Genomic DNA, 23,388 nt, shown 5'->3' on the forward strand with positions numbered 1-23,388 from the left:
TAACCACGCATATTCAGATTGAGAAGAGTTGTTTGATTGTTTTTTTGGTTTTTTTTAACGGGACCAAAAACCTTGATTTATTCCAAAGACTGCAAAATATTGCCAAAACGGATGTCACCTCCACAGAACTTTTGGCCAACTGAGCCAGTTCCTTCCACGCTTGACTCCCGGCAGCACTTTGTCAGTGACCTAGTTTAAATCTCACTGGCAGCCGCTCACCGTGCACATCCCTGCGTAACGACAAGCGTCTCCACCACAGGCGGACGCCCAGTGATAAAAATAAATAGTGCCGTGGAATCAACCCAGCAACACTGCTCTTATGTAATGCTGACACTGCCCCAGTTACGCTATGCCCACACTGGGTTCTTCCCGAGCTGCATAACCTGATTCAGATGAGACAATGCACCCAGCCTTGTTCCTGTCAAAAGGAAGGAAGCAGCGTGGCGAAACACATCGATAAAATGTAGACGCCGCTGACTCAGAGTGCACTCCCTTCACACCTTGCACAAACGCAAAAACTCCAAGTTAATTGTGAATTTGGCCGAAAGCTTTGAGGAAGCCGACAGCTGGATGCATTCTTCAAGAGGGAGTTGTTCCAAACTCACTTAGCCCACGCCAATACTCCTCCACACGCAAGCTGTATCTCAGGTCGCTGAAATATGACTTTTTGGAATACTCAAAGGCACGGTTGTTCACGAGCAAGGATGGGGCGCGGTTCAGCACGGTGTGAGCGAGCAGATAGTTCAACAGTGTAAGAACAAGGTTTATCAATTGCAAGGAATTCAGGGATGTCATTATCTATGGCCCACACTATCGGTCAAAAGAGCCAGAGAATCTGGAGAAATCTCAGCGCGCAAGCGGCAAGGCTGGATGCCAGTGACCTTCCGCATTCAAAATCAGCATCACTGTGTAAGGTTTATTGCCATGTGGGCTCAGGAACACTTCAGAAAACCAATGTCAGTTAACGCAATTTGTTGCTGCATCTACAAATGCAAGTTACAAGTTATTCAAAGCCAAAGCCATATATCAGCGGCACAGAGAAACGACGCTAGCTTCCCTGGGCTCAATTGAATTGGAGCGACGCAAAGTAGAAAAGTGTGCTGTGGTCTGACGAGTCCGCATTTTACATTTATTTTGGACATCATTGATATTGCGTTACTGTTATCCGTGTTGGCTAAAAAGAAAAAAAGGACGATCCGGATTGTTACCAGCGCAAAGTTCAAAAGCCAGCATCTGTGATGGTGCGGTGGCGTGTTAGTGCTCATGGCATGGTAACTTCTGTGAAGTTATCATTAATGCTGAAAGGAACAAAAAGGTTTTGGAGAAACATATGCTGCCATACAAGCAACGACTTTTTCATAGACGTCCCTGCTTTTTCTTGTTGTTAAGACAATGCCAAGCCACATTCTGTAGGAATTACAACAGCGTGGCTTCTTAGTAATAGTGTGCAAATACTAGACTGGCCTGCCAGGAGTCCAGACCTGTCTCCCGTTGAAAATGCATGGCACGTTATGAAGCACAAAAAAACAAAGACCGAGGACTGTTGAGCCGCTCAACTTCTACCTCAAGCAAGAATGGAAAAGAAATCCACCTACAGAGCTTCAACATTTAGTGTCCTCAGCTCCCAAACGCTAACTGACATTTGCTAAAAGGAAAGTTGATGTAGGATAGTCCACTGTCCCAGCTATTTTTGTAACGTGTTACAGGCATCAAATTCAAAATGAGTGAATATAGGCCAAAAAAATAAATAACGCATCATCAGTTTGAACATGAGCTACCCCTGCTTTGTAGTGTGTTCAACTGAATATAGGTCGAAAAGGATTTGAAAATTGGTTTTTGTTTTGGTAGATGGTTGGCGTGAACTCATAGTGGGAAATGTGCGACTGCTTATTGACAAGGGGATAGGAAATAATAAATCCAGTGTTCCAGTATGCTCCACTGACAACAACGCAAAATGGTGATTCATATTTCCTGTGCAGAAATGACTCTCATATGTACACGTGAGCGGGTGGGAGTCAATGTGATGTATATGGCTTGGGGGGTTGTGGGTGGGGTGGGGGGGTGGGGGGGGGGATTATATGTGACACAACACAGCGCACGGCTGCACTTGACATTTTAAAGAGGCACTTCCAAACAGATTCACCTTCAGTTAACCTCCGGCCACAATAAGTTTCCACCCCTGATAACTGCCCGTCAGTCATCCGGCGGCGGCTCTGCTGTGTTTCACAAACCGAGCACATGTGTGCATACTGACATACCATGCGAGGCTCTTAATGAGTGAGTGAGTGACTGGATGCAACAGTACAAGTGGCAAAACGTTCTGACTCTGCCGCTGTGAACGCTCCACCGCAGTACGTCATCCCTCTGTTAAAGCTGCGTGAATCGTTCCAAAGAGGCATTTATACATATGCTCGTATAAACAAGTGGTGCACTGTGGCCTCCTCATCCATCTCTTAATACCACCACGATCACGTCACAATGGTAGAAATCATCAAATACTATACAAAAAAATTGAAAGCATACGTCTGTTTTATGTACATCATCTGGAGCAGCTGGGAATCAATGTTTACCTAATAACATGACACAACATATTACATTTAAATGGAATTCATCAGAGATGCTCATTATTAAATGGGAAGTCAACCCAAACATTTTTTTTCAAGAATATGTTCTATGCAGACCCACCAGTTGAAACAAGGCATTCTGATAAATATTGCATTTGTGGAATAAGAGTTAATGCACCCGTTTTTAGCCATATCTGGGGGCGGCCATTTTGCCACTTTCAGTTGCCTGAAAATGACATCACAAATACTCAGGGCTCTGGTAACGACCGATCACGGCTGATCTGTTTTCTCAAGCTTAGCCACGATTGGTCGTTCCCTGAGCCCTGAGTATTTGTGATGTCATTTTCAGTTGGCACAAGTGACAAAATGGCTAGAAACGGGTGGATTTCGCTGCTTAGCTCATATCCCACCAACGCAATATTGATCAGAATGTCTTGTTTCAACTAGAGGGCCTGCATAGAACATATTCTGGAAAAAATAATGTTTGGGTTGACTTTCCCTTTAATGTGGATCACTACAGTGTGTTTTATTAGTCGGACAGATTTGCTCTCACCACCCTATCAGCGGACAAATAAACGCAGAGCCAATTGAAATCTGATCCACTCGCTAGTTTGAATTGCGTGCGTGTGAGCACTACTGGTTGTGAGGGCCCTTGCGGATTAGATTGAAAGGTTCGAAACACACGGAGGTTGAAATCTGATTGGACAAGCAAATCTAACCTCCACATTCACGTAGTTACAGCGGTGCAGCCAAGAGAAATGCTGGCAAATGCAGATCATAGACTCTTTGGAATACAATTTCATGGCGCTGGAGTTTAGGTTGTGAAGGTAAAGCAGATCAGTGACTGACTTCCCACGCAGAAAGTGAAAGATGACCTTTTCCCCAGAGGCTGACAAATTTGCATGAGCATGTTGAGCCTTCAACCGGTGTCACAAGAAGAGCCATTTTAGATTTTCTTACCAGAGGGCCGAGGGAAAATCCCTTTACTCGCTTGCTCCTCTCCGCATGTCCGCTCAAGGTTCCTCCGTCCGCCAGCGTCTCGCTCACCTGCGACGCTCTGCAGGGAGGCAAAGAAGCGGAGAGAGTCACCACCTTGCGTCCGGCAGCTCTGTTGTCACTCTTGTTGAAGGTTTTCACCTTCTACACGAGACCAGAGTCCAAGTTCCCTCCCTTTTTGCCGGCATCACAAAGCTAAATCTTCCCACCCGCTCGCCCTTTGTTTTTCTAGGCCTCTCCAAACAGCGCTGGGAACCAGTTCGACCTGGCTAAGGCCGCGGCCGAAGATAAACACTTCACTTTATGCATACTACTCCTGTACAAAGAGAACCAGCCATGGCTGTGCAAAGCAGAGTCACCACGCTTCCTCACTGACAAGGGAAGGGTCAAAGGTCAGCTGGGGGAGGTCAGAGGCCTTAAAAAGAGGACATCTAATCTGCTTAGCAAATGATAATATACCTGGCAATTCTATTAATAGGAGGACAATTAGAAGCATCCCAAAAGGCTGCGAATGATGTCATTAGTGTGTCCCCGTTTGGCAGGCGCTTGCACAACGCGCTCTGCGTGAGTGCACTTGTCAAACATCCTCGCACATCACCATGACACATCCCCGTTCTGTGCCACACCACCAAATCCAAAATGATCGACACGAAGCCTCAATTCACCGTGGTGCCATTTCAAATCGTTGCCCTATTTCTAAATGTCCGCGGGCAGTCCGCGGACGCCGACGACTAATCAGGGAACAGGATGTGAAGCGCGCGGCCTTGCAAGACTAACTACACGTGTGGGGTAATTACACTACATGTTTAAAGCTTAGGTTTCATGGAAATGAAACAGCCCGCAGCTTTGCTTGGTGCACACAAAGTGGACGTGTGTGTGTATGCGTGTGTGCGTGTGTGTGCTGATGGGGGAGGGCATGGGAAATTGAGATCAAAAGGTGTCAGCACTGCACCTGATTGCACTGACCCGACGGCGAGAGCGTGGCAACATTTTCATCAGGGCATCGGAATTGGCTGCGAGGACGTTGCGGTCTAATCGGAAGTGATAAGTAAACACATTAATGGGTCCGCTCAGATAAGGGAGCAGATAAAATAATAATAATAACAATGATACAACCTTTGTTGAACAAACCAGTGGCTTGCATTCAGAAAGAAACATGCCGAGTAAACACTGCTGCTATATATATATATATATATATATTTTTATTTTTTTTTTGTTTGTTTTTTTTTGTTTTTGTTTTGTTTTGTTTTTAATTTCTCTTAATAGGTAAGATGAGGGTTTTCTAGTTCTTTCTTCTGTATTTGTAAACGTCCTCCCTCCCTCCTGATTTGCTGTGATTTACACCTAAAGCAATTACCGGTATGTTAAAGCGGTCTGGGGCTGACCTCCACAGAGTGACACGCGTCGACGCCTACGGCGCGCGCACGCAGCCCCCAGCCGGCCATGCAGGCGGTCTGCGGTGCGGAAAGGAGGCAATCAAAGGAGGCCAGGAGGACGCTGACATCTGGGAGTCTTTGTGCTGGAAGCCTAATTAGATACCAGGATGATGGGCGCTAGTTTGCGTGTCAGTGTGTGTGTGTGTGTGTGCATGTGTTAAAGGTCGGAAGAGGGCTCTCGCTTTTTTTTCCTTTTTTTTTTTTTTTTTTTAACATCTGCTGCAGGAACAAGGGGAGAGACCCAGACAGCTTCAACACAACCACCAGGATAATGTGAGGGGATAACAGCTTAATGAGAACACTTAGGCCCATTGAGAGCCTGCTTCTCGGATCGGCCCGTGAGCCTTGTGGATAAATGGCACCGAGTCCATGAATATGGATTATCATGGCTCGGATACTGTTCTTTTGTAAGCTATTCATCTTGGGGGGGCTTTTTTTTGTTGTTGGTAACATGTTCTTTGAGATACAGTCGATTGTTGTGTTTTGCACCGTCTGTCAGGGCCATAAAAGAGGATGCGATCTGAACACGCATGGCGATGCTTTGCATGTTTAAACACTTCACATCAAATGGCCCGCATTCACCAAAGAATTGCATGTTTGGAGAGCTGTTTCCTTAGAAAAGCTCTTCGGCGTGGATGACACGTTTAAATGACCATCTGCATGGGGGAAACCACAGTGGATAGTGGAGGGGGGTCCGGAGTTTTAAATGAGCACTTACATTTTCGCAGCGCTTTGCAAAGTTCTTGGAGAGGAGGCCAAATAATTGTAGGTGGAAGAAAAGACAGCTATGGCAGGAACGGAATGGCAAGGTTATCCAACTTTGACCAGTACCGCCCTTTTAGAACAGGATTCATTGCGCCAGCCGCAGCTCAGCCGAAGTCTTCTGACTCTTTTATCCCACACAGTGAAACATGAATGACTGCGACAATTTTCCATTGGACACCTTTAATTTGCCAGCGACACACGGGGGGGGGGGGGGGGGGGGAGAAGTGGTGCATGGGGGTTAGGCTATTACTTTCCATTCATTGAGTGTGTGACATAGGGTTTAATGTGCAGAGAGAGGGATCCATCTGCAGCAGCACAGATGGTCGGCGCTGATCGGTCGGATGTTTCGCGTCCCACTGTTGGCCGACCCGCCCGAGCCTGCTGGATCTGACTGGAATTATGGCTGCCTCCAAAAATGGGATCAAGCTTACAACAGTGTTTTGATGATTTTTTTTATTGGCTTTTCTGTGGTTACTCTGAATGTTGGCTCTGCATTTTAACAATAAGACGTTTGTAGCACGCCTCTGCACAGAGGCAACTGAAATTGCATTTTAGTGTGAGTGAAAAGTGGGCTTTGCTGTACCCAAACTGATGAGGGCGACGAGCTGACAATTTGGTCCAGTTTCTACTGGCGGGCACATGTCTTTCATGGTCCTGTTTCCCAGATTTACAATACAAGGCTGAGGGATTAAAATGCATTCTTTGCACATCAATATGATACACGCTTCCAAAAGATTACCTTGATGATTAATGGTTGGGTGTGTCAACAGTCGAGGAATAACAACTTAGCACACAGAAAGGTCATACAGTGGTAGTACTGCATTTAAGAAAGTAGCAATACTTTGTAGTCAGAGGTGCAACAACGTTTCAAAACAAAGAAACAAACACAGACCCAAAGGTGTGATAAGAAACAAACAAGGAGATGCGGGTGTGCTGATAAATAAACCAGAAGATAAAGTGGAGATGATGACCATACAAGAAGGCACAGCTAAGAAAGTAACCAGACAAGGCGACACGGGTGAGATCATGAAAATATCTCATGCAAATCCAACTGAATTCAACCGCACTGTACTTAATCAGCACCCAGAGGCCCGACCGACTAAGACGACTGACTGAACCAGTTCTCCTGGGCAAAAACCCCTCAAAGAAACACAGATGATCATCAGCTAACAAGAACATGTTAAGTACATAGTGTTAAGCGGCATACGGATCAAGTTGAGGCTTTGAAAGGAGAAGGAGGCGCAAAAGAGGGAGCAATCGAAACCCAGCCGGGCGGGCAACACAACTATGCCCGACTCTGCCTGATCCCAAAAATATGTGCAGGGCCCAGTGGGGATGAAGAGAGACTTTTCCCAACAACGTCTGGTTGGCATGCGGGCATCATGTGGAGCGCAAAGAAAAACTGAACTGAACTGAACATGACAATCAGATGTCTGCTGATAGTTGGAGAAGAAAACTGCGCGACATGCCTCTCTCTCAGGGAGAGGGGAACCTGCCTTTATCTATAGCATAGAGATGCAGCACTGAGAATCAGCATTCTTTGAGGAAACGCAACTAGTTAGCGGCACACAAGACTAGTATTCGTTCCAATCCATCCAAATGAATCTGATGTGCATTTCTTATTTATTTCAAGAAAAAAAATGAACAAAAATCGTCAATACAATCGTTCCAATTTGAACCAAAACGATGTTTACATTACGCAGCACACATAGAAATCAAAACCATGAAAGAAACATATTGCTATTGACAGAACGTAAGAAGGCAAACTCGCGAGAAGGCAAAACTTACCCTGCGCCGCCGGCAGGCTGTTTGGAAGCCGGCATCTCCACAGCTCCTTTGCCCTCAGAAGTCTTCGGCTTGGGAAGACAGAGTGATGGGGTGGAATTTGCTTTGATGGCAGCTGAAAACATGCTGTTGCAAATTCTCCAGGAAGTGTTGCAGCGCTGTGGGGTTGTCTGCAGCAACACCCAATAAGACTTGTCACTGCACACCGGGAGGCGGGCTGGTGCCGAGTTTCCGGCGCCCCAGCGCTCGAAGAGTGAGCACAAGTTGCACATCACTGACGTCACCGGCAGCTGCTGACAACTCCGTGTTGATTAACTGCAGCGAGGTCGAGGAACACCGCAGACCGACAAATTCTGTGCACGTTTGCCAACATGCGCTTTTTTGGTGTGTGTGTGTGTCAACAAAGGTACAAAAGCATTACTATGCGCGGAATTCCTTGACTGCGGGACAATGTGTTTTCCTTTGTGATACGAGCTTTCCTTTCGGGGAGTGCCATGTGTTTACACAGTCTGCGAGCTGCTGAGCTGTTTTCCTGACTCACATGGCGGCCGCTGCTGCTGCTGCTGCTGCTGCTGCTGCTGCTGTTGCATTCCGCAAGTGTGTTGGCTTGGCAGTCAGCGCGTCTGCCCTGCATATGCATCGCCTTCTCATTTAAATAGACGCACATGACTCCAAGCTTTAGTGCCAAGTAGATCTCTGAATTCACGCCGGCTGGGAGCCACTGGAGCTTTTGCTTTGCGTTGGCTTCTCTGCAGGGCCCCGCATTCCTCTTTGCCATCCACCCGTCACGGCCGCAAGGATGTGCAATGAATCTCGTCCCAGATGTTATATTTGGTGTCTTTTAACTTGCGCGAGCATGCACATTAAGTTCAAATCAAATTGCATGTTTGTTAGTTGTTATTGGATGACAGGCCTCGGTCTCAGCGGCCCACTGCTTGCCTCGCGCAACCGCAGCAAACAAACGGTCCGCTTGAGCTGGTCGTCTTTGGCACATTCCTCGCAGTCATCAACACAATCACTCTGACCGCGATTCCGTTCTCTCGTTGCATTCTTGCCCCCGAAGCTCACTGCATTGTAACAATATTACGTCGGTGAAGGACACTGCATGGGGAACATACAACGGTATGAGACTTAGTAGCAGTCAAAAGGTCATTTTGTCAACAACAAAATATGCTCAGTGTCTGAGCTTAGCCAGTAAAAGCAATCATGAGCTATAGTTGGGATTCAATTCCAGCTAAATATCTCAAGCTAATAGCATAATAAATATTGTATGACATTGACTGGAATGTAGTTTACTGTAGGAGATATGCAACAATATTGACCAGGGCCTCGGATTTACCGCTAACTTGTTCTTTTTAATAACCTTTTCTGATGTGGTTTGAGGATTTTTTTGGTTTGTTTTTTACATTGGTGACAGAGAGCAGAAACATTCCATTTGTGCCATAAATGTAAGCTGCCTTGTTGGGAAATGTTCACACGCGACTTTCAGATGAAGTCTGCTCGATGGAAACACGTGCACGGATTCATTTGGTCAAGAACTTCCTCCTCGCTCCATCTGTAAATCACAAGCTGCCCTCTGCCTTCGTGTTTGGCGTTGTCGTTCATTTGGGCAAGGTCCCTTTATTCATTTCCCCCATCCCAAAATGAAAAAAAAATCCCAACATTTTTTTTTTTTAAACAAACCCAAATGAACCTTCAAAAAACGCCGATAAGCATTCAATGTACGTCTTCCACAAAAAAAGGTGGAAGAAAAATTGCCAAAAATGGAAAAATCAAAAATATGAAAACATATTGAGGGGGAAGTGAATAGGCAAATCCACAGGTGCTGAACTGCAAATATGCAGGGGGCAACTGTAGTTTCAATTTGTAATATCACCAATAATCACTAGATGGCAGACATATCTCAGTTGCGCCGATACTGTCCTATATTACAACATGAGAAGGCCTATTCATTTTTTGTACATTTGGAATGATATGCAGGTTAAATCTAGCACCTCAATAATATTACAAATTTGGGTGAGTGGAGTTTGCTGAAACAATGTACAAATTGAGTTCTACCACTTAATGTTGGTTTGCTCTTCAGCAGTTTTGTGCCGTCCTTGAATGTGAATTTCTATGACCTTTGCACTGTAAAGGAAATACAGTATGTGGTTATTTTGTTGCTTCACACCCTTTGCTGTCGGCTTAGGATAGTTGAATTGAAAAATGAAGAATAAAAGAAAAATCATGTTACATACACATTGTTGTACGTATTTTGTCCATATTTAAAGCCGCATGTTTGTCATACATCTGGTTAGAAAGTGTGTGCTTCTATGTGGCCCCCCAGTAGCACTGATGAAAAATTGTGGCCCCGCCTCCAGTATTTAAGTTGCCCATCCCTGAGGTAGATTGACTAGGCCATTGCTTGGATTTCTTGCCGTTAGGTCTGACTGGAATGGTCATCATCGTTACCTCTATTTTCCATAACATCTACACTCGCGTCGAGTCACCGAGGGTGTAGTGGTTGATCCGCCTGACCTCGATGCTGGCAGCTTGGGTTCACTGTCCACTCAGTGAACTCACTCACACTCATGAGAATGTAAGAATGAATGGTTGTCTTTCTCCATGTGCCCTGCGACTGGCTGGCGACCAGTTGAGGCTGTAGTCTGCCTTTTTCTCAAGTGTCTCAAGTGTCAAGTCAAGTGTAAGCTCCAGCTCCCTGTGACGCTAAACATGCTAAGTATAGACAAGGATGGACACATGGATTGATGGACTACACATGGCCACCGTTATATTTGCATGTTTTATAATCCTGTGTTGTGTCTTAAAGTCAAACATCAGTCTGCCCTCTGGCAAAACGAATTTTGTGCTGATGTCAGCCGCTTTCAGAGAAAGGATCAAGCTGGGAAGATTTACTTTACTGTAAATGCAGCAAGACGGAAAGCAGAAAGAGCTCTTAGCAGTCTGACATGTATTATCGCAATAAATCAAGGATGCCGTTCCAGTGTTTCATCTGCATGCAAAGAGGAGTTCATCTCTTTCTTTAAGTGTCGAACGAGGCTGGGCATCCTGCCAAACCTTTACCGCATGCCAGTTTAATTCAATTGAGCTACAGTCAATCATTTGCTATCACGGACCTATCTGTGTAAATGGAGGAACCCGTGGAATTCCAAAATCTTTATCTGCTTTCATCCGCTCTGCCAGATGTGAGAGGATTAGTGTCACACGGTCCTTGTGTGTTCACCCCATCTTCAAATGAAACCTCAGCAAATACTGTGAGACTTCAGTTCAGTGAGCACCTAAAGGATTGCCTTCACCAGTTTGTCCTTTTCTTTTCTTCCTGTTATTCTTTGTTTTTTATAATGCCACCACAAAAATGATACCCGCGAAGGCAAAAAGCAAAAACGAGCAAAAAAAAACCCCAATGCAATTTAGAAAGTGGTGTTTGCGCCGTTGTGGGAGGGAGCACAGCTGACTTCTTTGCCATTCAATGCAAGCGACTCCCCTCATTCCCTTTCAATTCAGCCTACAGTACTTAGGCGCTTCGGAGCTCACAGCACTGGGATGAGTCGAGTCGTTAGTGTTTAGTCCACAATGTGTTATTTTGCTGGCTGGTGTTGTGCTGCGCGTCTGGACAGGCTGTCAGCTGGGAGAGCCAGCAGCGGTAGCTAGGTTCGGCGGTGACACGGAGTAGCGATGCAAGAAGGTAATGTTCCCGGAGCGAAATGTTTAAAGGTAGCCAATTGGGGATCATGTTGTGATGGAAAGGCGCAATATATCAGATAAGCAGGAAAAGAGCATTTGTTTATTAACAAATACATTTATCGTAGCAGAGACGTAATGACGACGGTCATCCGTGAACCGGAACCCAAACATTATTTTGGAAGGGAAACTCGAAATGTTGATCTTTTTTTGTAATATTTAAATTAATCACATTCGACATTACATACATTATATTGGAATTGAAGTTGACCTTTTTCCACACACCCTATGTACCAGTATACGATGCACCTTTTTGTTCACATCTTCCTTGTGCGTATAGTGCGCACCATCAATTTTGAATGAAATGTTCCGCCACTCTTCTAGTAAAGCATTCTGCAACCGTTTGAAAGGGCATCATTGTACATGTTTGCATTTCATCCACAGTTGAAGCTTCTCATTGTCCAACATGTCTTGATAAGATGACGGTTGAATTGATTACAAACCATTTATGTCCATATAGTGTATCTTCTATCTGACCAAAATAGTTAAAGGGTTCAAAAGTATTTGCCTGCAGGAGCTGTGATGCGTTATCTACAATGCTTCGCGTGAGGTTTCACACTCCTTCACAGGGCGCTGTAAATCTGACGGCGTGAGCCGTGCGGTCTGGCTCGGGGGGGGCGGGGGGGGCACATGTGAAGAAAAGAAAACACAACTGCGGAGGGCTGCGGGAAGAGCTTTGGATGAAGCACTCCGATATAAATGGACACACAGATGTGATAGGCCACTGTGAATTCTAATCCGATTTCATCATGTAGTTAATAAAGCACATTCAAACAGTCAATGTGAAATGCACTGGAGAAAGTACAAATGAGTTTGGCCAACTCATCATATTATTTTGCGTTATACGGATGCGAAAGTTCAGCACAGTGGCTTGCAGCAAGCATGCGTTACTCATTTGTTCCTCTGCTTCCACTGCTGTAGACGCTCCTGCTTGCAGAGCTGCACTTGAAGCAGGAATTTCTATTATGATGAGTAGCAGTACTGATGATATACATTGGTGTGCATATCATTGGATACGTACTACATAAAACTAAAAGTCATCTAAATGTTTCAGTGAAAGGTTCTGACATGTCTAGTCTTTATAGTGGTTTCTTCCTTCCAGAGCTGCAAATAGAAACATGAGACCCATACATACTCCCCTGCTCAAATGTGATGCATTTTTGACAGAAACAGAAATATCCAAAATGTAAATATCTCACAATTGGCATTTGATGACTTTTCCCAAAGTTATCTAAAATACACGAAGATGAAAACATTTTCAAATGTCATTCTTTTTTACATGTAGTACAGTAAATCTCCATGTTCAGGCCAAATGTGTAAGATTTACTCGTGTGTGTTTGTGTGTATGTGTTTGTGTTAAATCAAGGAAAATGCCAGTAATAGGGAATCTTGAAACAGTGAGATGGGACATTTGCATATTTTTTCATGGGACGGTGATAACAGTGATCAAGAAGGAGCTTATTTCTGACCAGAGAAATGTCTTGTGTTCCCACCACATTTCCTGCAGAAACATGCATCTGTTGATCTTGAAAGAGAGAAAAAAATATAATTTTCTGGCAGGAATCATAACATTCGTCAGACAGACAGTTAAACATGAAAACATTGAAAACCTGTCGTTCATAATTAAATCTAAACAATTATTAGGGCATTCTTCGCCCAGGACACAATTGACCCCTAAAATACTGTAAAAAAATGAACAGTATTTGATGGTCAAACGGTCAAACTCGCGCCTTTGTCTTAAGATTGCGTATTGGCTTTTGTTAAGAGTTGAGACCTAACCACGTTCATGTTCTCTCCTCAAACCGGTACAGCGCTTAATGAGAAAACAGCGCCCTCTTGTGGAATATTCATAGAACACAAATCTTAAGGCACTTTTGAGTCTCCTACAGTACGGTATAATTCTCTGTATTTGGTTAAAGGGTTCGCCACCTTCCATCTTGAGTAGGTGCTGACATCTCAGGTATCCAAATTAAATCAATCAAACCTCTGAAATAGTAACTTTTCAGAAGACCTCAATAATGGCAGGTTTGTTCAACCATTAGCAGTGCATCGTAAAAGAGAGCAAGGCATTTTCAACACTTTACATTAGTCCGTGTTTAAAAGTAACACCCACGTGTGTGGACTGACCAATAATAGAGATTTTTGACACAAATATGAAATTCAAAATGTGACTTATGAGATATTGACACGACACCAGCGAAATACAGTATATACATACATACATACATACATACATACATACACGTTACTTTACGTTATAAATCTACATTTATACTAGTGTCTTTCTTGGGATAGTAAAATAACTGTGCCCTGAACTATTTTGGAATAAGTGCGAGAGCATGTTTAAAGAAAATGGTATTTATTCCTTTACAAAACAAGCACAATTGGTTAAAACCCTTTCAAGGCAAAGTCAACCCAAGCATATTTGTTTGCCAAGAATATGTTCTATGCAGGCCCACTAGTTGAAACCCGGCATTCTGATGTGCATTGCGTTTGTGGAATATGAGGTAAGCAGCAAAATCCACCCGTTTTTAGCCATCTCAGGGGGTGGCCATTTTCTCACTTGTGTCGACTGAAAATGACATCACAGATGCTCAGAGCTCAGATAACAACCAATCGTGGCTCAGCTTCAGAAGACATGTGATCTGTAATTGGTGGTTGCCTGAGCCCAACGCAACTGTGATGTCATTTTCAGTTGACAAAAGTGACAAAATGGCCGCCCCCGGAGATGGATGAAAACGGGTGGTTTGCTGCTTAACTCATATTCCACAAATGCAACATTTATCAGAATGCCTTGTTTCAACTAGTGGGCCTGCATAGAACATATTCTGGAAAAAAAATATGTTTGGGTTGACTTCAACTTTAATATATTGTATAAAGTCTGTAATGCAGATGCAAGAGGCGCAGCATGCACTTACATCAAATTCTTTCATCCACTGCAAACACAACAAAAGCGATCAAATAATGTGTGTGTTTCGGGGGCGCATTCCAAGAGAGTCAATGCATACTCATAATCTGCGATAATCCGGCTACATCGTCACCCCTCATCCATTGGACTATTTAAGGCTAGAGAATATCTGTACAAGGTTTGATTGACATTAGATTACTCTGAAACAACATAATTATATCCAACACAAGAGCTGCACTGGCTCATGTAACGACCGTACTTGAAGTAACTGAAACATTAGACGGCGTTCTAACCACAACAATTGAACATATTGTTAAATCAACACCTATGGGAAAGTGTCAATGAAACTGAGCGTTACTGCCATTGTAAGGACAACTCTGGTATTGGATAGCATTAGATTGTGCAAGTGGTCGGTCACACAGTCACGCTGTGGTGTATACTGTGTCATGATACACGGTCAGGACAAAAAGCTTGGGGGCTTTGTGAATGTCATCTGTCCATCTGTACGTGAGTGCAGGTCATCTTGCTCTCGTTCCACAGGCAAACCGACCGCAGCAGAGATAAAACTAGGATTTGACAGCAGGGCTTTTGGAGAGTAGTTTGCGATAAATCCAGCCATCGCCCTGGTGGAAAGAAACCGAGCTTGAATACACGATTGCTTTGTCTGCACGAGAGGAAGCGAGAGGTTCCACGTTGCGTGACGGTGGCTTACCTCCCTGTCAAAGTATCGGGTCCTCCAAGAAGTTTCTGTCTCAGCTCGGTGTCTCTCCTCCGAGCGCTGTCTCTCCTCCAGGATCCTCTTGTGCTCGGTGGCTTTGTCGATGTCTTTCTGCCGTAAGGCCTCCGTAACATGCTGCCACAGACGCCTGCAAATATATTCAACATACAGTACACTCCCCGAGACAAGTTTGCAGCCGTGTGAAGGCAAACATATACATCATATTGTTCAATAATGCACCTCTCTTACAAGATCCATCTTTTCTTTTTTTTTTTCTTTTTTTTTTTTTTTAATCTTTGCCAAGTGCAAGAATAATAATGTATTTTATTATTCATGTATTGGATTCTTGTGGCATACTTATGACAAGAACTCTCTTTTTGGATCACAATTATACAGCCCCTCCTGCGCATTCAGTGTTTTATTTTTTTTATGTTTAGCTTTTGTATCCTGTATGTTTTACATGAATTGTGCTTTTAAATGCGATCTTTATGAATTTATAATGAATTGGACTGGCCCACAGTTCTCTCATCCCTCCCCAAGTTGCTCAAGCCTTCTATGCTGTTCCTCTACTGTCACTCTTCATCTTAACCCAACCCGCCGAGACTTTTCTTCCTTTAGAACGTTTTTTCTTGGCTGCATTTACAAGTGCCTGTTCATCGGGCATTCAGTTCAGTTTTTTTAATGTATGAGGACTGTGATTTTTGACCGCTTCAGTATGAAAAGTGCTTTGAAATAACTTCAGTTCTTAAGTGGCACTGTGCGGAAATAAAATCGCCCCGGCTCGGCGATGACATGCTTGAAGAAGCGTCTCTTTAGCTGGCCAGGGAATTTCTCTGCATTCCCCCAGAAGAGTTGAACAAAGTGAATGGGGGAGAGGGAATTCTGGGCCTGTCTGCTTATGCTGCTGCCCTCGCGACCCAACACCAGATAGAAGATGATGAATCGACTAATCGATTATGCAGGTCCCCCGTAATGCCAGTGGTTGGCTAACCCTCCTGTTATGTGGTGGGTCAAATTGACCCATTTCAAAATTAACCTTGATAAATAGCTTGATGAGTGTAGTAAACATATAGAATGAAAAGGACCATGTTACTTATTTGTGAGATGAGTTAATAAAGTTAAATGACAGATGTCTTTTTTTTTTTTTTTAAAGTTTCTGACACATTATCAAACCACGCATGAACAGAAACAAACACAAAAGGATTACACAACGACAACCAGAGTACCAACCACGGAGTCTAGTGTCCATGCACTGACCTGGATTCATTCGGTCCTTGCTTCTCGATCGGCCGGACCCATTTTCTTGTTACAGGCAGTTTGGTGACGTCGACCACCCTGGTCTCGCCGTTGGCATAAGCGAATTCCAAAGCGCCGTTCCACTCACCCTGGATGCGGCACACGACCACATTGGTTGGGTTGTGTTTCACCTCCGCTGTTACTCTACATTGGGGAAACAATGTCCTTCAGTGTCATGTTCTTTTTCTGGATTTCAACTTGAAACAAAGTCCTTACTTGTGCAATTTGCCCCCATAAAAGGGTTTTGTCTGGAAAGTGATGACTGCAGCATAGCCCGTCTTGGCGCAAGTGATGTTAACTTTGCCCCCCAGTTCTACCCAAGGTACGGTGAGGATGGAGCGTGCGTATGCGCATGGCAACGTGAAGGCATATTCTTCATCGTGTTCCAGTAAAGACAGGCACCCTGACAAAAAATCATCAAGACATCAAAATTAAACATTTGCATACAATCTTTGTCTGGATGTGAGGCAAAAAGAAACAAAAAAAACCAAAAAAAACCAAAAAGAGCTGCTAACCTTCTCCGATCATGGACACTCCGATAGACATGCCCATGAACTTGCTCTTAGTCCACACGTGCGTATTTACACACATGCGCCTCTCCTGGCATTCTGCATAGAAGCCAGACACAGGGGGGTGGTGGGATACTTGCTCGGCCACAAAGCGCACTTGGTAGGAATCTTGGGAGGCAGCGGGGTCGGGGCTTCCTTGCGGGGGCTCAGCGGAGGAGGCCTCTGGTGTCTTGGGGACTTTCCAGGAGCAGTGGAAGGTCTCGCCAATGATGGGGTTGTATGGCTTCTTGGCAATGGCGCCCTTGCGGCCCTCGTGGAAGGAGGTGAGGTAGTACTCCACAAAGCGAACCATGCGCTCCTCGGGGCTGCTGCCGTCTGTGATGGCCACAAAGAGTTCTGGGTGCGACATGAAGTCTGCATACATCTCCAATAGCGAGCGCTTCTCCAGGATGAAGGTGGGTAGAACAACCTGCACGAAAATCCGCATGATTCATTCATTCTGTTGACGTGTATTATGTTCATTGTTTCCATCTTATTTGGGTTCGAAGCATGACATACTCCGCGCAAATGAACAATGGCTCATTCAGGCATACTCAAGATTCCCTGAATTTCCTCAAACACCAGTAAAAATATCACAAGTGACACACGATCATGTTTTATGCAAACATTGGGAACTGGGCAGTGTCTTAGGGAAATGTTCAATAGTTCCGAGGTGGTTCCACTACGTGACACACATCATCAGGAAGGCAGAAAAGTGCGGTTGTGTGTAGCCTGCATGTCGCACATTCAAAACAAATCGGTGTTTCTTCCCACATTTATTGGCTTTATTTATTTATATTTTATATATTATCTATATTTATTAATACATGTATCACAGCCTTTTGTTTTTTTATTTATTGTATTGTTTGTAAAGTGCTTTGTTACAGCTCTAGCTGTTATGAAATGCGCTACATAAATGAAATTGTATTGTATTTCTAAAACATACATGTGGATTGAAGACAGAAATTGCTCACAGGTGGTAATGTGAGTTTGAATAATTGTTTGTTAATTTGAGCCCTGTGACTGACTCAGTACTCAAGTCAGTACTGTAATGAGGACAAGTGATTAGGAGATGCGAACCCCTAAAGTTGATGTCCAGGAATCGTGCCTGGGGGCAGAGCAAGAACACCTCAACAGTAACTAACATCTGTCGAACGACCAGACATTTTAGAAATAACCATCCGCAAAAGATTAAAGGTCAGCGAAAATAAAATCCTTGATGAAATTATCAATTTGCAGGAGAAAAACATACAAATGTAAACAACAGCAATATTATCAATCTATCAAACTATTTCTACAGTGTTTTTCAAACAGAAAAATACAACTCAAAGTGGGGAAAAAAAAATGAATCTGAGTAATTTGTTTATGTTCAATTTCAATTTGCACAGAATGCACAGGAAATAGATCCACATCAAATTTGTCAGTAGAGCTTCAGACTAGGTCTAGGCCAATATCAGATTTGACCGTATGATAACCGTGAGCAAAAATATTGCAGTTTCATAGGATCATGGTATAACAATTATTGTTAATAAATAATAAATCCTTATTCATTAGTAATAATAATATGAAGTAACAAGTTAAGAAAAACCTAATGCTGGTGGAAACTGCGGCTCAGAAGTTGCAAACACCTAAGTTGTTAGCAGTGGAAATAATCAGGGGAACAGACAACAAGACATACTGCCGGGCTTAAGTCAGCACGTGACAATTCGTTTTTTTGTCATCTGTCAGCACATGGAACTCGACCTACCCGCGTGAGGTCCATGCCTAGCTTCAGCTGCGAGAGCAGGTGTAGGATGACGCTGCGCTCCTCCTCCACCGCACACAGGTCCTCCTCTTTGTCTGTGAAAGAGTCCACGATCTCATCCTCAGCATCAATGTCTTCCTGCTCCTGAAAGAGCGAGACAATAACGAATTAACAAGTGTGCACAAGCCTACCCCACTTTTGGAGGGACCGTGCCGTCTCACCCCAGAGAAGCTGCCGGACTCTGGGATGCTGAGCGCCAGACATCCCTCCTGCAGCAGGCCCTCGCCTGTCGTGAAGCTGCCCATGGAACTGCTGCCATTCTTCAGGATGTCAGGCAGCTTGGGCTCCAGCCACTCAATGGTGGATCCTGCCATGGGTGGGGGGTGCAGAGCAGCAGGTTCAGAGGTAGTCATTATATTAATGGCCCCCCCACCCTGCCTCCCAAGGCCCCTCTGACACTCACAGCTGCGTGCACAAACGCACGTAGCCCTTCAGGTAGCCTGCCACTTGTGGCACAACTGCCACAACTTGTGCGGGACAAACGGTTCTAGTTTAAGATGAGCAGAGTGCAACTCGAGCCTTCAGTCAGACACCGCTTGCCCCGCCAACAGGAAACATCCTCATCCTCTGATTGGCTCTGGACTGCCGGTCTGGCATCTTTTTATGCAAGCTTAGGGGCGGGACGATCCCATTCAAATTCACCTTGCGTGTTGCCGGGCAACTTCGTCTGATTGGCTGTTGCGATTGAGGCTGCCTGATGAAATATGCATTGAGTAATAAGATCTGCCTCAGAAAAGTGGAACGTTAGCTGGCTGTTTTCCCGTTTCAAATGATTTTGAATAGTGCGACGTCAGACATGATTCTAGATACTGTACATGTACGCTACGTGCAGCACTTTAAAATCCTAATCAAAACTGCTAGGTGTCACCACAGCGTTGCATGGATAGTGTAACTACCCGAGGTCCAATTACTGTTGACAGGTGGCGATAATAGGTGCAGTTCCCTATCAATAATGCAAAATGATTCCACTGTTTGTCTGGATTGGATGGAGGCCCTGTTGGGACTGTACAAGCGCATCTATGATTTGACTTGTTGGCCTAAAATTAGCACAAATTCGGTTTCCCTTTCATCTCAGTTGAAAGATCTGCAAAGGAAAGGGAAAAAGCCTGCCATCGAACCTGTCTGCCTGGCCACCTGCTGCAGGTTCAGGATATGTAAGCAGTCATTGAGGCAGGTCATGGTAGCCATGGAGGTAGCCTTGAGCATTAGCAGGTCCTGGTCCAAAGCAGAAAGTCCAGGAGCTGCAGGCAGGCCCTCTATGCCCTGGATTAGGTCTCTGTGCTGGCCTTGAGCCTGGCTCATCATCTAGAGGGGGAAGTGCATGGTCACTGCTACAACAATCTCCGTAAAATACAACAGAATCTTTTCAGATATTTTAGATGGATGCTTAATGATTTACTTCTCTGGCTTCCATGAGGTGATCTGGCAGCAGGGAACGCTTGCTGGAATACAGTGATGAGCCCTTGTGTATTTGCCAGTTGAATAAGGAGGTGGGGTTTTGGCTAGGTCGGCGTAAAGACATGGGAGAGCTGCTGCTGCCTTGAGACACCATGGAGTAGCTGCGTGACTTGGGTGGAGGATTACTCTGAGCAAAGCAACACAAAGTGGAATTAAAGAAAGTCCATTTGTATTTCCCCAACTGTTTCAAAGCGATTCTTACCTTGCCCATGGCCTCAGTGTGATGCTGTGTGCAGATTTGCAGTCTGCTCACCCAGTGTTGCCTCTCTTTGGCGTCGGTGGCTGAGAATGACACATGGAATAAGTAAATTAATTAAAAACTAGTCAGGGCTATTCTACCACTGTCCAAATCAACGTTGATCCCTGCTGCTCTAACAGACTGCAGAGAACGGAAAACATCAATACTGAATGAATATGATGGATGGGGACAAGAACACTACGGCCTGGTGGTACAATATGGATTTGTTGAATCTTAATGAGATTTTTATGTTACAGAGTAGACCACACACTTGGATTTAAAAAAAAAAAAAAAAAAAAAAAAAAAAAAAAATATCAGGCATTTAACAGTTTTGATCACACTTCCATAATGGAAGAGGGCACAGGAGAGAAGCGAATGATGGTGTTCTTGGGACTACTTATTTCTGGAAAAATCAAACTAAACCAAAAAAAAAAAAAAAAAAAAGACCACGGAAAAATTCTTGAAGATGGCGTGAAAGCGGACTTGCATTCCTACTAAGCAAGCACAACGTGAGTACACGAACAAAGCTAATGGTATTATTATCCTAGTAACACTTGACTTGTTTGCTTTTATTTATGTCCGCTTCCGTGTTCCTCAGTCAGGTTGCGTCTTGATTGGCTACATCCGTTTCACGTCACGGGTAACAGAGCCATGACCATGGAGTCGTCAGCTTTCCCCACGAGAATATTTTTGGTTGTAAACATTGAACACTTATATATTTGAGATTTTTGGCCCCGACCAATTTTGGACCCTGTTATCAGGACAAATTCTCTCTTAACACACCTCAGACCACAGCAAATTCTTTTAAATTAATCTTATGAAACATAAAATAATCTGCTGTTTGCCTTGATTAGGAAGGGGCAAAATTATGTTTTTGTGTACCAGGCCTAAGAAAAAAAACACCTGAATGACAGCAAAATAAGAACCAGGCAACAATGTCTTCAAACACACCCCTGAGCTTGTACTGTTCTCCACTGATGGCATTGACAGTGAATGTGTGCGAGTCCTCGTCACTTGGAGAGATGACCGCCCCGGCCAGTGGGAGCATGCCACGGGGCTTCTGATGCCGGGACTGCTCATTGACAAAGTACTCCAGCACACCCGCCTCATTGTTTAGGACAAAGAACCTGGAAACAACAAGATAAGGTGTCCAACTCTGTAAATGACAGTGAAAAAGCATCACTTTGAATGGTTGTGCATTTAAGTAGGGTACCTCACCTGTACTGCCAACCTGTTACTAAGTTGGTGTACTTCATCAAGTAGCCATCGATATTCTCCATGTGGTCACTGGCATCCAGGGATATCATGCAGAAGGAGACAAAAGAAGACAAAAATCATTGGGATGGAGCACACAGCCATAAACACACAAAGGTGATGTTTGTCCTGCCTCGTAAATGTGTCTGGCCAAAAGTACAGTAGCTGGGACCAAACTCAACGAGCCAAAGAAATCTGAAATCAAATGGCGTTCTTTCTATCACACCTGTATGCACTTTCTTATAAACACACAACACGGTTGGATTCAGTAACTAGCTTTATAGCGTCATCAAGCTAAACACGCTCACCTGTACTGCCAACTCTTGGCACTTGCTCTACCCGAGCTTGGAGTTTTGTTCTGGGGGAATACATCCAGTTTGCCTTCGTTTTCCGCAAATCTTATTGCCGTGGTTTCCCCTTGCATAGTCACTGGCAACACCACCGCCTTTAGCTTAGCTTAGCCGCAGTCTACCGGCCTTAAGCTAACCCGTCAAAACAAGACAACGTGAGTAAGGAAGACGAGGTTCCTTTAATATGTACGATGAAGTTCAAAATCCATTTCGTACCGACTACACAACCCACACAAACCCATTTGCCTATTTGTTATAGTGAATAAAACCTGATAAAACATGTCCAGCTAAACTAGCTTGACAGTCTTCCTGGTACCTCCACCGGAAATACGTCACGTGACTCGTCATCGTGAGATTCGTAACAGATTTTTTAATTTTTTTATTTCATGCGTTTTCTTCAATATTTTTAAGGGAAAATATGACTTTTTAAGAAGCTAAAGAGAATGTTATTCTATATCCTAAGTGGCATTTGGGTGGAAATTGTGTGCTGTCTCCACTTGACCCAACCGCTACTATGACGTGGGCGTAGCTAAAAGTGTTTGAGTGTGCACAAAAACAAAATCACTGAGCACTGGCGTTTATGAGTTAAAGAATGATCCTTGGTTTCTAAGTAAGTAAGTGAGTAAGTAAGTAAGTAAGTAACTAAGTAAGTAACTAAGTCAGTAAATAGTAAACTATATCACAGGATTTTTTTTTTTTTACAAACATAGTAACTAATCAGGCAATTCAATAACATATTTCACATACATATTCAACACTACAGGGCGGCACGGTGGGCGACTGGTTAGCACGTCCGCCTCACAGCTCAGAGGTTGTGGGTTCGATCCCGGCTCCGGCCTCCCTGTGTGGAGTTTGCATGTTCTCCCCGTGCCTACGTGGGTTTTCTCCGGGTACTCCGGTTTCCTTCCACATTCCAAAAACGTGCCAAGTGGTAAGTTGATTGGACACTTGAAATTGCCCCTAGGTGTGAATGTTTGTTTGTCTCAGTGTGCCCTGCGATTGGCTGGCAACCAATTCAGGGTGTCCCCCGCCCACTGCCCGAAGACTGCTGGGATGGGCTCCAGCAAGGCTCCGCGACCCTTGTGAAGAGAAGCGGTATAGATAATGGATGGATGGATGGATTCAACACTACGTATCAAAAATAAAATTATACATTAAAACAAATAAGAATTACAATAAAACAAAAAATTAAAAAAGATATATAAAAATAAAAAATAAATTAAATTAATTTAAAAAATACAAATATATGTAAATTGACCTTTCAAATATTACAGGAAGTTTCCACAGCAGTTCCGTTATGACGTCAGAAGAAAATAACCGGTATAAATCACCGTGTACTATATGATTACATTTGCAATTATATTATTTAATATAATATAACACAATATTTATAATGTTTATATATTAACATATATCAATAAAACTAATAATGTGCTTTTAGAAGGTTTAAAAACTCTTAACATGAGTTGATTCGGTATGAGTGGGGTGGGGGTGAGGGTTGAATGCATTAATGATACTCCGTGCAAT

The 23,388-nt window shown here is 44.0% G+C and overlaps 2 protein-coding genes across 4 annotated transcripts in view; both read right to left on the reverse strand.

The window, feature by feature from the left end:
- LOC147154078 (nck-associated protein 5-like) overlaps positions 1-7,731 on the reverse strand; it is an 87,141-nt gene extending 79,410 nt beyond the window's left edge. The window contains exons 1-2 of one of the 2 annotated variants that reach the window (XM_086040747.1): positions 7,550-7,729; positions 3,525-3,621 (exon numbers count right to left, since the gene is read on the reverse strand). In XM_086040747.1, the coding sequence (XP_085896873.1) occupies positions 3,525-3,621; positions 7,550-7,671 (219 nt within the window). In that variant the 5' untranslated portion in view covers positions 7,672-7,729. Of the gene's footprint in view, positions 1-3,524; positions 3,622-7,549 lie in introns of both variants that reach the window. The other variant, XM_086040783.1, reaches the window with a different exon arrangement.
- Positions 7,732-13,629: 5,898 nt separating this feature from the next.
- LOC147154079 (oxysterol-binding protein-related protein 11-like) lies at positions 13,630-22,187 on the reverse strand. 2 transcript variants are annotated; one of them, XM_086040805.1, is made up of 14 exons: positions 21,820-21,906; positions 21,645-21,706; positions 21,476-21,544; positions 21,209-21,384; positions 20,222-20,301; positions 19,961-20,146; positions 19,680-19,866; positions 18,723-18,868; positions 18,505-18,645; positions 16,725-17,187; positions 16,426-16,612; positions 16,171-16,353; positions 14,908-15,061; positions 13,630-14,818 (listed from the first exon to the last, which is right to left on the reverse strand). In XM_086040805.1, exons 3-14 carry the CDS (start codon positions 21,535-21,537, stop codon positions 14,762-14,764), a joined length of 2,022 nt encoding a protein of 673 aa, XP_085896931.1. In that variant the 5' UTR covers positions 21,538-21,544; positions 21,645-21,706; positions 21,820-21,906; the 3' UTR covers positions 13,630-14,761. The 2 variants fall into 2 exon arrangements, with proteins under 2 accessions (XP_085896931.1, XP_085896922.1); XM_086040796.1 differs by lacking the exon at positions 21,645-21,706 and having other exon boundaries at positions 21,820-22,187.
- Positions 22,188-23,388: the final 1,201 nt, after the last annotated feature.

This window comes from Filicampus tigris, chromosome 1 (assembly GCF_054856515.1).
Source record: "Filicampus tigris isolate MCC_2025a chromosome 1, RoL_Ftig_1.0, whole genome shotgun sequence".
NCBI classification, from domain to species: domain Eukaryota; kingdom Metazoa; phylum Chordata; class Actinopteri; order Syngnathiformes; family Syngnathidae; genus Filicampus; species Filicampus tigris.